This window comes from Blastocystis hominis (genome assembly GCF_000151665.1).
Source record: "Blastocystis hominis, Singapore isolate B (sub-type 7) whole genome shotgun sequence assembly, scaffold_21".
NCBI classification, from domain to species: Eukaryota; class Bigyra; order Opalinata; family Blastocystidae; genus Blastocystis; species Blastocystis hominis.
In genome coordinates this window covers 177,574-195,760 of record NW_013171829.1, presented here as the reverse complement: position 1 = coordinate 195,760, position 18,187 = coordinate 177,574, and the positions used below count along the sequence as shown (strand labels likewise).

The 18,187-nt window shown below is 35.9% G+C and overlaps 2 protein-coding genes; one reads left to right on the top strand and one right to left on the bottom strand.

Annotated features, from left to right (window-relative positions):
- Window positions 1-473: 473 nt before the first annotated feature.
- On the bottom strand, window positions 474-1,758 carry GSBLH_T00002903001 (uncharacterized protein; the record flags this gene model as incomplete). XM_013041531.1 has 9 exons in its annotated part: window positions 1,665-1,758; window positions 1,593-1,633; window positions 1,499-1,562; window positions 1,415-1,465; window positions 1,345-1,380; window positions 1,166-1,314; window positions 950-1,134; window positions 765-920; window positions 474-734 (listed from the first exon to the last, which is right to left on the bottom strand). The coding sequence occupies exons 1-9, from the start codon at window positions 1,703-1,705 to the stop codon at window positions 474-476; spliced, it is 984 nt and encodes a 327-aa protein (XP_012896985.1). The 5' UTR covers window positions 1,706-1,758.
- Window positions 1,759-2,137: 379 nt separating this feature from the next.
- On the top strand, window positions 2,138-3,294 carry GSBLH_T00002902001 (uncharacterized protein; the record flags this gene model as incomplete). XM_013041530.1 has 5 exons in its annotated part: window positions 2,138-2,198; window positions 2,231-2,329; window positions 2,359-2,469; window positions 2,508-3,136; window positions 3,171-3,294. Exons 1-5 carry the CDS (start codon window positions 2,160-2,162, stop codon window positions 3,292-3,294), a joined length of 1,002 nt encoding a protein of 333 aa, XP_012896984.1. The 5' UTR covers window positions 2,138-2,159.
- Between the last annotated feature and the right edge of the window lie 14,893 nt (window positions 3,295-18,187).

Here is an 18,187-nt window from a genome sequence, read left to right as displayed (position 1 = left end):
CAATTTCTATTTCTCTTCCAACAAACACATAACACACCATTTCATTTCACAAAACTTCCTTCACTTTCATCATAGTACTTATGAATCAACGTATACGTCTTCGCAATCCGCAAATAAGACAACAACATTCCAGGCTGCACATACACCGGCTGCTTTTCGAGTTCCTGTCTGCATCTCTCCGAATACTCATGAAACATCACGTTGCTGTTCCGATCTGCGCACACTTGCGGAATGGGCACGCTGAAATTGGTAACCTCCAAGAAGTACAGCTGCGACTGCTCCGCGATCGAATTCAAATGCGAATAGCTCATCAACGCATGATCGATCGCCAGCACGGAGCTCCCCGGCACCAAATAAATCATATTCACCAGCAAGTCACTCGCGATCCCCATCAAAATATCCGTTTCAAACAACGCGCGCAGCTTCTTCGCCTTGCTCACCTCATCCAACACGATCGTTTCATACCTCCAAATCTACGCTTCACCGCGCCTCTTCGCCCCTACCGCCACTTTTCGCTGGAACAATCGGCGCAGTTCATCCATGTTGCTGATGCTCCCCACATCGCCTTGCTCGTCTTTGCGATACGTCACGTGCAGAACCACTGCCGACGTGGGCGTTGGGAACTTCTCGTAGATGTGGTAGTAGCGATACGCGGCGATTCGAACCGTGTCGGCTTCGTAGAGATCGAGATGGATCGATCCCTCGTTCGCATAACGAATTAGCATGGGGATCGTCTAATAATGAGAGAAAATCGCGGGAGAAACGAGCTCGCGGAAGCAGGAAAGACCGGAAGGGAAGTCGGAACGGTAGAAAAGATCGAAGGCGTGCGTGGAGGGGTAGAAGGACTGCAGAATGGAGAGATATTCGTAGGTGTCCGAGTCTTTGGCTTCGCTCAGAAAGGGAAGAAGGGCGTGGAGAAGCTGCGATGGAGGGAGAAAGGAAGCGGTACGGCAGGGTAGCGAGTGCTGTGGAGGGCGAAGTGGGCGAGGAAATTCAGCGAGGCAAACTGCGATATGAGATCCATCGCGTCGTCCGTTAGGAACATGTAGCCGCCGATCGAGCTGATTTCTTTCCATTCGGCGGCTTTGGGGTAAACGCCGTCCACAACAGCGAAAAAATCATCTCGAGGAAGCTCTATTATCAGTATTATAATACACATATTCACTCTTCATCATCCCAAACAGCAAAGACTTGTCCACCTCATTACCAAATAGGACAATTCGAGATGATTCACTGTCGTAACACACATTGCGCAGATACAACACACTAAATCCCTTCCCACTATCCATTTCGTTTATATTGCTAAACTCCTCACTAAATATCATCAGTAATTCCTATTATTACGATGTTAACGAACTAGGTAAACCGCGAGGACTCCATCTATTATTATTATTATTGTTACAAATTGCATTACTCCATATATTTACCAAACAAAAACAATCGACGGTTCTCTACTTCCCACTTTCTTATCATAAACGCATTTTACACCAATATTTACAACCGATCCTCACGAAAATCATAAGTACACAGAGAATAATCACTTTCTATATCAATTGGACCATCTTCACTTAGACCAACTTAATAGCCTCTACCCATCACAATAGTCTTCTTTATTAGTGGCGTAGATAATATTCTAGAATCAAATTACTACTTTCAAGACATACGAACGCAGGTAACCTTCCGCAGACAATAATATCGAAATCATTGCGGCTATCACTGTGCCTGTCACACACAAAGTGTACCCTCTCACAAACACACTCATACACACAATCTTTGATTCTTTATTCATTCATTTCGGTTCAATGGATGTATGACAAAGTGAATTTATAAATAGTACTATTCAATAATCTTCTAACTCCAAACTAACTCCATTTCCAATCCTATTTCCAGTATTCTGTTCTATATCACTTCAAGTATTCAAATACAACATTTGGAACATATGTACTTCCCGCCCATTTTAGATTCTCTTCATTTCCATACCTCTAGCACCATCTCTATCATCCACCATCATTCTATATTCAAATATACTCTTCTGCTTTCAAATCCCTTCATTTTCATTTGATTGGTAATACTGTGCATCAAATCCGCATTACTTACAAGCTTTTTTCTACACAAATACTTTTCATTCTTATATATTGTACAAAGCAATCGAATAGAAAATGCAAGAACAAATGCAGGATATGTCTATTGAGGACCGAGTACGAGTTGTGGTTTTGCCACCAAAATCTAGACAAACGGACCGTTACCTCTAGATAAACTAGAAGGAGCAGGAATCAATGCTAGTGATATAAAGAAGCTTCAGGAAGGAGGATATTACACAGTTGAATCAGTGAGGGATTGGAAATGGTTTGAATCTAGGTAGCAATGACCACGATGAAGAAATTAATAGAAGTGAAGGGAATTAGTGAAGCAAAAGCTATCAAGATTCAACAAGCTGCTACCAAGTTGGTTCCTATGGGTTTTACATCTGTATGTATATATTAATTCGAATATACTAATCGATTTAGGCGACAGAATATAGTAAAGTGCGAGAAGACATAATTCACATTTCTACAGGTTGTAAAGAATTGGATGCAATTCTTGGCGGAGGAATGGAAACAGGTTCGTTGACCGAACTGTATGGAGAGTTTCGAACAGGCAAAACGCAGCTCTGTCACACACTTTGTGTAATCTGTCAACTTCCTGTGGAACAAGGCGGAGGCGAAGGAAAGGCGCTCTATATCGATACAGAAGGCACATTCCGACCGGAACGACTTGCCCAAATCAGTCAACGTTTTGGTCTAGATCCAAACGATGTGATGGATAATGTGGCTTATGCCCGAGCATACAACAGTGAGCATCAAATGCAATTATTGATGCAAGCGGGAGCACTGATGTCGGAGAGTCGATTTGCTTTGGTGATAGTGGATTCAGCAACAGCCTTGTTTCGTACGGATTATACAGGCAGAGGCGAATTATCAACACGTCAACAAAACTTGGCTCAATTTCTTCGTGGTTTACAAAAACTGGCAGATGAATTTGGAGTAGCGGTGGTAGTAACAAATCAAGTGGTGGCGAATCCGGATACTGGAGTGTTCGCGAAGGATCCATTGAAGCCGATCGGAGGAAACATAATGGCTCATGCGAGTACAACGAGGTAAAGAAAGGAGTGAGTTTGAAATGATGTGTAGATTGCGATTGAAGAAAGGGCGTGGAACAACCCGAATTTGTAAAGTGGTGGATTCTCCCTGTTTACCTGAAGGAGAAGCTTCATTTGGAATCAGTGAACAAGGAGTGGTGGAAGCCACGGAATAGTTGAAAAATGTACAGTATAACTTAGGTGTTTGATGATGTTGCGAGTGGTTAGTTGCTTATTGATAATTATATGCCCAGTGCGACCTTTCAGCGAGTTGTATTTGTGGATTCATTATTTTGTTATTTTACACTTGATAATAAATACTCTTTATTCACCTGATATTTGAATTGAATTATTGATCTTTTGTAATATATGAGTCATGTGTTAATCAGCAATGGAAACACGCACATTTTCATCTTACATAATAGAAATAGATCGTTCCCAGAAATAAGAATACCCTTTTATTCAAAGAATTAGTTCATAGACAATGTGTAGAAGATGCTTTGTAGACTATTTCGACATCTAGAATAGAAATGATATTTTTGAAGTATCATGTGAATATAGCATAATAATTATTCTTCCTGGTTGCTGTAAAAATGAAAAACAATAGTTATTGCAGTATTCTCCTTATGTTGTTTCCAGTTATTCAGGGGTATTGACTATTTACTACTACTAATATACTTTAGCATATGATATATGAAAAATGGTACATATTCAAAGGATTATCATGTGAGTCATGTGATACCTCTTTTTTCAAAATTTAATTATGGAGATTAAAATATCGAACGGAATACAATACAGTTTGTATGGTATTAACGATAACACAACTCTGCTTGATTTGAAAGATGACATAACTGTAAGTTTGGAATCATGCTTCAACACATAGAATGATTTTGGGATCGCTTTTGACCATCTAGAATTTTGGGGTGGGAATAACCAGTTGGATATTACTCGCCCAATATCTTTTGAGCGTATTAAAAACAATTTCATTCATTTGAGTCAGAAGTGTATATTTCATACAAAAATGGGGAAAAAGACAAAAGAAGTGACTTTCCCATCTAACAGAAAATTTCTACTTTTGGCCAAATCATTATTCAGTGAGTATGGAATACCAAAAAAGGATCACAAAAAATATATTTTGAGTATTGATGGCCAAAAAATACCTTTTGAGAACTTTATTCCATTCGACGGGATAAATGATATTATTGAAATTGTGAGAGCAAGCAGTATCAGTATGTATTAATATTCATTACATATTCTGTAGAACATAGAATCCGAAGAAATGAACATATTCCTGCTCTGAGTAGTAGATATTGATAGTATGAAACAATACATAGATTCCGACATGATGTCTGATGAAGAAGAATCGCCAGCAATGTCTTCATATGTAATTGTCAGTTATAATGATAAGAAATATTACATTAATGGAAATGAGGATAGTCATATTGAGGAACTCAAAAAAGATGTAGTAATGAATATTCTTGGTCATGCTCCCTCACTGACGGAGTGCGCACATTATTCCTTATTCTATAACGGATTGGCATTAGAGGAATCGAAAACTATTCAAGAATACAGCATAATAGAGAAGGAGATAGATTGTAAAAAAGTATCCAACTATCATATTCGTGTTTACAATGTTTTTGACGAATTAGAAAAAGACATAAGTTTCGGATCACCTATATCTATTGCGAATGTTCTGCACTGCGTTTCTGCAGATTGTGCAGATGAGTATTTTTTAACTAGAAAAGGAAGTTCTATTGTATTGAGGAACAATATATATAAATCGACAGATGTTACACGTATTTATATGTTTGTATATTACTGTAGTACATCTACGCTCCGAAGATGTAATAATAGGAGTATCCATTACAGATAAAACAAAAAACACTTTATCTGTCACCACAAACCTTGAATTTTTGATAGATACTAAAACATTTGAAATCATTCAGTATTTAGACCATAATATTAATGAGGTTCAACTATGTACAGAAACAGGAGATATCCTGGAGCTAAATAAAACATTAGTTTCGCAGGGAGTGAAAAACAGAAGCAAACTCTATGGTAGGAATAAAGAGGGAAAGTAATTAGTAGTACATAATGCTAAGACAGAAGAAAAATCACTCATTATTTTTGATCACATTAGAGAAAAGAAAACAAAGTATAAATGGTATCCAGGGAAAACAGTATATGATTACTTATCATTGTATTGGAAGGTAATTGTTATCGACATTTTTAATTGTATGTAGGACACTTATGGTCAAAGATTGGTACGCAAGACTTTGAGCACTATATGTGTTGTGAATGTAAATACCAAAGATCAGCTCAATGTGTTTACTCCAGTTTCATCACTTGGAATTGGTAACACGATGAAGATTGAAAGTATGGTATTTGTAACATCCCTAACATATAGTAAGAGAGAAATCAAAATACAGTGCAATAGAATCATCAGAACATTATTACTCATCACACAACGACTCAGATAAGCAATCATCGATTCCTATTAATTCACTTATTCGTGGTAATAATATAGATGACTTAACGAGCAAAAGAAATGAGGATAAAGAATATGCAAATCGAAAGGTAACCATTAATCCACAAATGGTTTCTCAGAATGGTATGGCAAAGAACATGTGTGGTACATGTTCTGATACAAGCAATATCATTAAAGAAACTAGTGACTGTTCAGAAGAAAAAAAACATGGCATAGGTGGCCTTCAATCAGTTCCACACTTGAGTCATTCATGTGACATACACGTTACCACAAAGTCTTGTGAAAAATGGCTTAAAGTAATTTACTGTTCATTCAAATGTAAACATCAATTTAAATGTAAAATAAGGGATGGTACTGTAGAATCCAGAGCGCATATAATAGCTACTTTTATTGATGTTTCATTTTTATCAAATTGTTATTTGTAGAATAATTTACCGTCTAGTGATCGTTATATGTGGAAAGTATTAAATTCTAAAGGAAAATTAACAACTCCATTAGAATTAGCAAAGTCAACTGAGAAAACAGATTATGCATTCGTATTTCCGGTATTGTATATAGTGTTATTCTAAAAATGTAGATTAGGATGATGCTAATAAATTCTTTGGAATTTGTATCTATGGGATCTTTACAACCATTATCACCCGAACTTTTTGCTACTAGGATTACCTCTCCAATATTGTTTCATGGAACATGTAAGTTTTTTTTATTATATAATACCACAAAGGGAAAATGCCAATAATGAATGTACAACAAATCAAGTCTTTTTTTTCCGAAGAAAAGTGCGGTTCCATTGAAGTTATGGGTATATCAGGTATTGACCATTATTACTGACAAATAATAGATACTGTGAATAACGTGGAAATTGAGATGACATACAACATTGAAAAATCAAATATCACATTTGTCAGCGTTCGTTTTCCATGTATTTCCATAGTACTAGCCAATATTCTATAGTTCAAAACATGCCTGCCAAAGAATTTTATGAAATTACGACTTATATCTTTAGGAACTCAGTGGCTTGTATTAAGGAGTTTCGATTGGAACTAAGTAATAAAGGATATTGATGATAAAGCATAGATAAACCAGAAAATCAAGCAATTCTAACTAAAATAAGTAGTGATAATTATTTAAAAGGATTACAACATTATTATAACAGAAAAATCAGATTTCACATATGTCATCATGTCGAATTAAAGAGAAAGAACAATTCAACAAGAACACCTTTGAAAAAAACGAATAAAGTATCTCTAGGTAAATAGTAATATATATATATTTCACATAGAATTATGTGATTTTAGTAGTCACGACTTTGAAATAGTTGAGAATAATCAGCGAAGTTATGGAAATGATGAATCAATTTTGGTCAGTGAAGAAGGAACAAATCAATGTGTTTCTGAGATTTTCGATTCCTTGAAAGTGAATTATGACCAACCTAATGCTAGGAGTTTTTACTCCCTTCAATCTGCTTTGACTGATGGATGCGATTATGTTCATATGGGAGATACGATTAGTTTCAGTGGAAGACCTCACTTGCAGAAAGAAGAAACAACATTCATTCTTCCACTTATCAATCATAATGAAGCTCAAACTCATAATATCATTCCTGAAACAATCTATTTCCACTGCATTTCTGGAGTGAAGAATGCTACGATTGGCATTTTGTCTCCTCTTGATGAGAATAAGGTTATCACTGTATTATGCAGATCCAATGTGCTCATTTTCCATTCCACAGAGGAATATGTTCGACTGATTAAGGCAATACGTTCTGACAGAGACGAATGGGAGTATATCGAATCGAAAGCCTATCGATATGTGGAAACAATGAAAGAAGATCCTCCCTTTATCAGAGAAACCAATCAAACCAAAATTCGAAATCAAATCGTGGAAGATGTGATTCAATACAACATTCCAGTGGTGATTGAGGGAGTGACCTCGTCAGGCAAAACATTCACAGTGGAGCAATACTGTCGACGTTCTCTCGTTCCCTTTGTGAGATACAACTTCAGTCCTTCGTCCACAACTGAGGAATTGCTGGGAGATATGGTGATTACGAACGATGATACAGAGAAGATCAAATTCCAGGACGGAGCTTTCACGGATGCATTCATTCATGGCAAACTGCTATTGATGGATGAAATGTCTCTGGCTCCTCCTTCTGTGGTTCAGAGTGTGTTATCGTATTTGTTTGGCAAGAAGATTCTCCATGAAGGCAAGGATGGAAGTGAAGAACGTGTAATGCATCGAGATTTCCGCATTATTGCCACTCAGAATCCTGCTGGAAGTTCATACAAACGAAGCAATCTGTCTTCTGCAATTCGCGATTGTTTCCGTTTTATCACTCACGATTCAACGAAACAGAAATACTTCCCAATGATTGACAGAAAGGAAAGATTGGACATCATAACGGCAATGTTTGGAGGAAATGCAGATATTGGAAGAAGAGTGTGTGAGATTCATGATCGAGCTGATAATCGAAAGAATGTGTCTGGAGAGATTGATAAAGGGAAGGATTACACACTTCGAGATTGTAGTCGAACAAAATGGATGATGGAAACACTGATGGATAGCAAGATAAATGAAAGCGAAGCATTGGATCGAGCTTTACAAATCGCATATAATGAAGATTTGAAAACAAATCCAGTATTCAAAGCGGATATTACTTTCAGCAAAGCTGCATTAGACAAGGAATGCTGGAAGGATGTGTATGATCGAGTTCGACTAGGATTGGAATCTGGATGTCATGTTCTATTGATTGGAGAAACAGAATATGTATCTCGAAAGTATTGCCGAGCAATAATGGAGATAATGCAGAATGAAGGAACATCCTGTGAAGTGATTCATTGCAGTTCGACTTCTTCAACAGAAAGTGTGATTGGAAGCTATTCACTCGAGAAAGATGATAATGAAGGCAAGCCAGTTCCTCGTTTCTGTCCTTCTCCATTGCTTACAGCAATTGAAGATGGAGGTATTTGTGTTCTTCAATCGATGCATTTGATGAAATCGAATGTGATCGAGCGATTGAACTCTGTGTTGGAATTATCACCTGCAGATGGCCATCATCATGTAGTTCGATTTGATGAACGTCGAGAAAGACCGGAATTCGAAATGAGTCCCGAATTCCGTGTAATCGCAACAACGTCTGAGAAAGGTTTGCTGGCATTTTCTCCTGCTTTGAGAAATCGATTTTTGGAAGTATTTGTGAGTCATGAAGATGCAAAGCGATTTGAAATCTATCCTAAGCTTAGGATTATTGAAGAGGATGATGAAATTGATGATTTGATTCATGATTATTCTCAAACAATCGACTGGTTCAAGCAGCAAGAACTCCATCGAATGGCCTGCTTTGCAAGAGAAGTGTGTGAATACGAACTGGATGAATCTCTGATTGAACTGCTCGCTAGACAACAGCCAATTCCTGAACTGCAATCTCTTCGAAGTCATTGGACTGAAGCTTCAAGATTGTTCTATTGTATTTGCAAGAACAAGGCTGTGGCATTGTGTGGACCTAGAGGCAGTGGAAAGTCCTATGCAATTCGCGAAATCATCAATAAGCTCTATATCAGAAGCTATCAAGTGTTCAGTGTATCTGGAGAAACCGAGTTTTCCACTCTGATGGGAAGTATGGATGTTAATGGCGATTTCCGAGCTGGAAGATTGATTCAAGCTGTAGAAAATGGAGAATTAGTGATATTCGAAAATGCTGAAAACATGTCAGCAGAATTACTGGAAATGCTTGATACTGTTTGTGATCCTTTCACTGATGAGTTCACTTATCCAGCTTCTATCAATCATTCAATTCATCCTTCATTCCGAGCTTTGTTCGTATTCACAACACGTCGAGTGAATTCGTTGCCTTCTCTTCCTGCTTATTTTGATATTTGTGAAATGAGTCCAATCCAGAGTACTGAAGCGAAAGAGTTGATGAATAGTGAAATCTGCAAACGATTATGTGATCATATTGATAGTAATGAGATTCCATTGAATGAAGTATTCACTCTGGATAAGATTTGTTTCAATACTTCTCATCCAATTTGGATTGTAGCAGCATTGTTTGCAAATCGAATGGATCGCAAAGAACTACTTGAGAGAGTGATAGAAAAATGGAAAAAGACAGCTAATACGGAAATGAAACAAGAATTGGAAATGGCAAGTGTGGTTTTGTCAACTCCAACAGTAACAGCAAGAAAATCCCCAACGAATGAATCTAGGTCATTGCTTCAACGTGGTCCTCTCGAATTATCAGTTCCAATCGAGTATTCAAAACTCAAGGATTTGGATTCTTCTGTATTAACTGCATTATTTACTCTTTCTATTTCCAATTTCAAGCAAACTCACCTTCCTGTGTTATTGGTTGGTGATTCAGATATTGCTTCTGAAGTCACTCATTTGCTGTTTCCCAATGCTGCTCATATGGAAATGTCTCGTTCAATGGAAATGTCTCACACATTTGGTGAGATTTCTGTTTGTCGTAAAGAAGACATTCAATACATTCTGAGACAAACATCGATCCAAAATGTTGAGGGAACTCCAATGGAGGCATATCGAGAATACTTGAAGAGGTTATTGTATGGCATGGCAGATTATGAATCATTGCTCATGATGCGTCCTGGTCCGATTCTCCGTTCGATAATGAGCAACAATTCGATCGTGTTGAACAGTATCAATCTATTGAATGATCGATTGCTTCCTCGATTATATTCATTGCTGTTTAGTTTGGATTCACAAGAGTTTAGTCTATTTGAGGATTATTCCCAAATTCAACCAGAGATTCTTGGTAAATCTGTGAATGCGATTGTAACATGCGAAGATCCAGATTATGGAAGAGTTGCAAAGAAAGACCAATTCATTCAAGTGTTTTGTCAACCCTATTCTGGATTAGAAAGGGCGAAATATGAGTTTGAAAATCGAGATGACTATCCTTTACACATTCTACGAAAGTCAGATATGCTGAAGAATGAATTTGTGAATGCTGAGAAAGTGATTCCATTCTATCTTCGATTCCTTCTATCTGATTTGGCTTCTCGAGAGAATCTGATTCAAATGGGAATGATGAATGAGGATTTGAAGGAAGTGAGTGAATTCCTTCAATCAAGCAACAAGGATGATGCAATGATAGAGGATTTGAAGCAAACTCTATCATTCCTATTTACAAATGATGTAATTGATGATATAGAATCCAGTCTTCAATCTAAGCATCCATTACTTCCTACAAAGACCACAATTCAGCTATTGGCATCCATTGTATTGGCAGATCGAAGTCATCTTCCTCTGATTCTAGAAGGAGATCCTGGAGTAGGCAAAACTGTTTCTGCTGAGAATTATTTCGTAAAGGAGAATCTTGTGTATAAGCGAATCAATTTTTCGAATACCATAACGATTGATAGTTTGTTTGGATGTTACACGATTGTGAATGGATCATTACAATTCAGAGATGGAAGTATTACGGAACTATTGAGAAGAGGAGATCATCCAGATCAACGAATCGCATTGTTATTAGATGAAGTGAATTTGGCTCCATCAGATGTGCTTGAAGTATTACTCACTCTGATTCGTTGTTATGTGAATCACGATCCATTCCAAGTTCCAGGAGGCGATTTGATCAATATTCCACCGAACATGCTGATCATTTGCTGTATGAATCCAGCATCCATGTCAGCAAATCGCAGCACATTGCCTCGTCAATTCTACAAGTATTGTATTTATCATCGTGATTTGAAATACACACTGAATGAATTGTTCCTCACAGCTCGTCAAATCTTGAGTAATGTAATGAAATCGGAAGATGAATCAACAGAGAATCAGATTCTTGATTTGTTTGAATATTCCTACAACTCCTATCAAAAGACATCGATTCCATTCTCACTTCGAGATGTATTGAAAGTGGATCAGATTGTGAACAATGGAAATAACCTATCATTGGAAACTGCTCTATGGTTGGTGTTTGCTTGTCGTTATGAAGAATCGGAGAGAAAAGAAATCGAAAAGATATTGAAGCTGGAAGACACATTGAAAGTTGATATTATCAAACAAGACGATCAATGCATAGTTCGTGGCTATTGGGACATTGAAACACAACAAATGTATTCAGGATCTTTCAAAGAGTATTGTTTCACTTCAACAGAGAAAGTGACGATATTCAAGTTGAGTCTTGCTTTACAATCCAAACGAGCCATTTTGGTTTATGGTTCTTCTCCCTCTGGCAAATCGTATTGTATTTCGAATCTGGCATTGATGTGGGATAAACGATGCACTTCGGTGTTTTTGAATCACGAAAGCTCTCCAGATGTGTTCATTGGTCGAAGTACTCTTGGAATTGATGAAAATGGGAATGAATGTATCAAATTCCGAGAAGGTCCGCTGTTGAAAGCAATGGAGAGTGGGGATTGGATCGTGATCGAAGATATTCATTTGGCAAACAATGATGTGATGGAATCGCTGAATTCTCTGTGTGAAGAAAATCCAACATTGAAGGTATTAGCAGGAAATGAAGAAATAACGTATTCAATGCGACCGAAAAGGGGAGAGAGAAGGATTCACGAAGCATTCCGAATCTTCTTTACAATATCGGATAATACATTGAAACACTTCACTGGACCATTCTTGAGTCGTTGTGTGATTGTGTATTGTGATCCAATATCGACTCAAGCAAATGTTCAAGAAATCTGTCAAATCAATGGATCAAAACACGATCCTTGTAATTTTGGAATTGAAGAATCGGAGACATTCCGACGATGTATTCGAGTGATAAACAGTAAAGAAAGAGATGCATTCTTGTTTGAATTTGGATATACACCGAAGAAAAATGCTTTGGTTTCGAAGATTGAAGTATCTCACTCAATCGATTCAGATCTAATGGATTATTTAGATAACTACAAGAAACTCAATGAAAAAGAGATGATGGATCGAATGATTGCTATAATGGAGAAGATTTGCACAAGCACAAAGAGTGGATTTGTGATCGACGACACTATTGAACTACTACAAAGCTGCATAAAGTGTTTTGAAAACCATTTCATTTACTATGTAATGGATTGTGCAATCAAAGTACTCGAAATGGATAATCATCAGAATTGTATGATGAAGAGGCAAAGAGGAGAAAATGCAGGTGTTCTTCGTCGTTGGTATTTGATTTCATCGATTGATCCGAAAATGAAAAGCAAGTACAAAATGTCAGATTGCATGTTTGACCAAGGAATCACAATCAAACAGCTATTTGACATTCCTACAACCGAACAATATATATATTTGGAATTGCTGTTTATTTGTGATAGAAGAAATGAATTATGTGATTATATGAAGGAAACTGTATTAATTGATTTGGCACTTGAAGTATTTGCGATTATGGATAACAGTGAATGGAGAGTCATGGCAGAACCAATGATGAAGGCAATCATCAATATTCGAGAAATCTATTTGGACGTACTTAAGAAAGACAATTATTATAGAAATAAGGCAAAGTATACCGACTGTATGAATCTTCAGAATTCAATTCAGTCAGTGAATCGATCCATTGAGTGCTTCCCATCTGAAATAAAAGAATCAAATTGTGTGAAGGAAATAATCAGCACTCTTGAAACAATCGAATCTGCTGCTAAAATGTGTGTTATAAATTGTGGCAAGGATGATGATGATGATGAACAAGGAATGAAGTTCAGATTTACAGAAGCAGAATACAATTGTAGTAAGAATCAAGAATTAAAGAATTACTTGGAACAGGCATTTGAGGACAAGATGATTGATAGCAAAACATACAAGTCTTTGAATTTCAATGTCAGTGAGTCAAAGTATACCAAGTATGAATATAAATCAACAGCAAATCAATTCATTGTAAAAACATCTCATTTGATTTATAAACTGAAAACATTTAAGAACTATCCATTCATATTGAGTGAATATGCAGATGTATTGAATCGATTGGAATTGAATGTGGCTGATATTCTAAAAGAATTCAGTAGTTCATCAATTCTCCTTCCCCACTTATTGATCATGCTGAATGTTTTGCTGAAAAAGGAAATGGAAAACTTGGATTGGAATAAATTGTTAGAGGATTACAGCGAATATCCATTCATAACTCCTGTTGAAGTGACTCAAGGAGATTTTGAAGCAGCCATAGAAATGTTGTTTGAGAGAGATTGGTATAGAACATATTGGTTTAGTGCCAGAAATCAAAATATATGTAGGGCAGATATATGCTCTCAACTTAAAATGTCTTTAGTCAAAAGACTTTATTTTAATATACCTCTTACTGTTATTGTGTTACAAACTCCATTGATATTGGATGCTATTGACAACTGTCATAAATTAAACAAGTTCAGTTATCTGGAAATATCTCAAGTTGATGTTTGGTGGAAATGTGATCTTCCTTCCTGTGTGGAACCAGGAACTATTATATTAAGAGAATTGCTACATATGGAATACTTACTTGCCTTTCCTAGCAATTCTCCAAGTGGTCTATTAGAAATAATGTGGACCCCTGAATGTCCAATGAAAATTCATGACAAATTAGCAATTTTATGTCCTCGTAAACGAACTATCCAGGGAAGTGTGATATTAGATATGATGGACGTACCTATTTTACAGAATGCCTTGAAAAATGTAATAAGAGATGTACATGACATTGATGACCTTGTATCAAAAGTAATATCATGCGCTCAAACACATTGTAAAGCAAGATTGGATATTTATAAGAAGGAATGGGAAGAATCAAACACCCAACTGATCGTTTGCGAAACGAAATATCATTTGATGTATAAATTGGTTGAAGAGAAGAGACAAGAATTAATTGCAAAATATACCGAAATGGCCTATGAGAAAAATATGAATAATGGATATGACGAAGACTATGAGAGGAGAAATGAAAACACAATTGGAATTTTCTGTTTCTTGCACGCAGTTAATAATCTCTCTCTCCATAATTCGGACTTCTTCAATAATAAGGTGAAAAGTATTGATAATTTAGAAATTAAAACTATAAATGTATATCAACCATTTTGCTATCAAATGATATTTATTTCTAATAGTCAGGATAATGATTGGGATAATTTTCATTTGGCTTTCACACTCCATACACCGCAGGAACTAGGTATATCATTATCTTCCAACAAAATAGAACTAACAGAAGACATACTAAGAGAAATCGCTATTTTCACATTGGCTGGTATTTATATTGTTCTTCCATTCGCACCATTTAAGTGGGATATTGAAATAGCGGCCACAGATTATTATTCTACTGACGAGAATTTTGAAACCTGCATGGTTTATTGTCCTAATAATATCCAATTACTAAATAGTGATAGGGGATATAGAATAATAACCTATATCAAAAACTTATTTTATTCCGATAACCACACCGAAGAACTTGAAATCATTTTACTCAAATATATGGTAACATTGATAAATCATTATAATTTGAAATATGAAATACCTATTGGTCAAGATCGTTTATTACAATATCATAATTATCATCGTAATAGTTTAAACAGGAATGTATCCATAAGAGTATACTACAGTTGGCATCATAAAGAAATATATAGCCTTCTAAAATCAACAAATGTTTGTAAGTATCATTACTACTTTGACTGCCCTTCTATGGAGTGTTCAAAAGATGTTTTGCCATATAATAGACTAACTTTGGATAATGTTAATAAATGCTGGACTGTAAATGATTATTTAGCAATTGGAAATAGTATTGGTTCGATTCAAAGTATTGATGAAGTGTCATTTGAAGATGTTGAGAACTTCCGAAAGCTATGTGATGATTTTCAGCAATCAGAAAAACACTATTATCTCACACAACTAGAAGAAAATAACAAGAAACAAACTTATATGAAGATTAAACAAGAATATAATCAAATTGATTACTACTTCTTCCCTATGGCTACTGATATGAGGTTCGATTACTCCTTTGATACATCTTTAAATGATGTGATTATTGTGACATATGATGGAAGAAATGCATTTATTGGTCTTCCAGATAACAAAGTATATTATCTTCCAGTTAGTTACACAGGAATAGATGGTGACAGTATTTCTATCCCCTATTTATCAACTAGTAGTGAAGTGAAACTGGTTTTAACAGGATATAATTGCAATATATCCCAAAGTTCAAATAGGATTCTTTTTCAAATGAAAGAAAATGATGCTGGTGCCAAAAGAATAACTATTAATGCAACAGTTTACAGGTTATCAGATAATGAAAAATTAGTCATGGAAGAGTTTTATTTATGCTATGAAAGAAAAGAATTGCCGAATTTGATTATTACATCAGAAGATTGCTTCTACTCAAAAAGATTAAATGACTATGTTAGTAGTGAATATGTTATAAATCCCACATTGCTACCCTTAGCAGTACAAGTAATAGCCCAAGGGGTACCAAACAACTATTACTGTACAGAAAGAACTACGACACAAGTAGTATCAAATCCTATAATCAAGATAGCATCTTATTCGTCAAAAGCAGAACCATCTAATAGTACAAAATATAGCAAATCTTTTATTTGGGATAAAAATGAATTATCAGTGTTTACTAGAGAGGTAACACCAAAAAATCGAATTATCGTTCATGCTATGTCATCTAGTAATCCTGAAACTATAATAACATATCTAAAAAGTAAATCATTTAGTCTTTACTTATCTGCTCTTTCAGATATTTCGTTGGTTATCTTATCTGCAAATGATAATGAAAGAGAAGAAATAATGTCTATTTTGAATGGATGCGTAAATGATATTATTCTTCCATCAATAAGAAAAGCGGTCGAGTCCATTTTCAATACAATATTCTATGAACAATCAGTATTGGAGTGGATCTCAGATCCTAAAATGCTTAAATTAGCAAAACAGAATTACAATCATAAAGAAACCAAATGTGTTGATGAATATCATGAAGAAATAAGTGTTAATACTGTAGTTGATAATGCAGAGCCGTTGTTAGAAAGTGGTATGAACCCTACAACAATAATATATGGATCAATAACCGAGGCTTCTAAAAGCAAGATAAATCAGCGGACTCAAGTGATTCTTGCCAATGAAAATAAACTCAATAAGACAACTGCAGCGAAGCCAAGCAACAGAAAAAACAATCATTCAGACCAGATTGGAAATAATGAAGAGTATAAGTCTGTCAATTACAAGGCTTTTATTGATGTGATAAATAATATGAGCATGAATGATATGTTTCAGATGGTATATAAACGTCGAACAGTTAAAAAATATGTAGAACCAAACAGTAAGAAAGACTCCATATCTAAATTATTACTGGACAAAACGGATTGCAGTATTGACGATACCGTTGTCGATATTGTTGTCAGTAAGTCTGTTAGTATTATTGAGTTAATGAAAGCAGCGAACTACAGGAGTTATAGGCTGTTCTCAGCAATAAATATCATTATTGATACAAATTGCAGCTTGAGAAAAGGAAAATTAAGAATGAGGTCAATCATAACATCCATACTGATTACCATCATGAAGGAACTTGGCATTTCATTCAATCTGTATGTGTTCTGTGGGAGATATAAAGGTGTGCATGTTTCTATGAAAGATCGATCGATTCGTGAAATTATCTCCTTCTTATTTGACATGGAAGAAGTTGTAAAAATGCCCTCGACTCCTCTGGATCTATTGACAGTGAAAGATCAATTTGACGAGAACGATCCTATCGTGATTGTGAGTGATGGATTTAGTGAACAACTGATGTCTCAAGAAAATGAAGTGAAGAACGTATTTAAAACGTATACACATTTATTTTTATTGTGCATAAAGGGAAAGAATAAGGAAGCATTAAATGCAACTAATCAATCTCTTCTTGAAAATTCATTACGAGCAAATATTCCAGATAATTTGTTTTTCGTTGATAATATCGATGATCTTTTCAATGCATCAAATCAGAGGTGGATAAGGATCTTTTTTAGTTTACATAAACTTGAAACTAACAGAGTAATGAACGTTTCTTCTGAGTTACACTATGCTCAAAATCTTCAGGACGATTTGAATAAGAAATTTGCAGAGAACAAGTCTATGGTGGCTATTATATCTCTTCCCAATGTAGTCTCAGCTAGAAAAGTTAATGTGAACGAGGAAAATCTTTATGCATATCCAAAATCAAGATGTAATAGTACTGTGTTAAGAACGTTGAATGGAGTGATTCAAGGTGAAAACCTATTTGAGGCAATGAACATGTCTCTGTTCGTTCCCAATAAGTCGACAGCCTTTGTTGCATCCACTTCAGGAACTTCGATTCATATGGCAAACTACATCAAATATGTGGTTAGCAAAACGGGAGATGGCAAGTTTTTCAAGAAGCTTGGAAGTGAAAAGATTCGAAGTTACAATGCAAGTATTGTGATTGATTGCTCTTCAATCGCATTCAGTGAAACAAACCGAGTTCATTCATTGATCACGATCTTCACAATGCTTCGAAATCTAAGTAATATGCAACTGCCATGCATTGATTTGTGGGTGGCTTCGTCTCAAATCATTCGTGTAGCAACAGGCATATCATCGATGGATTTGTGGGAAAGCAATATTGTGGCTGCGTTGTATCATGCATTTCTGTCTCCTTGTCAAAATACTTGCTTGCCTGATTG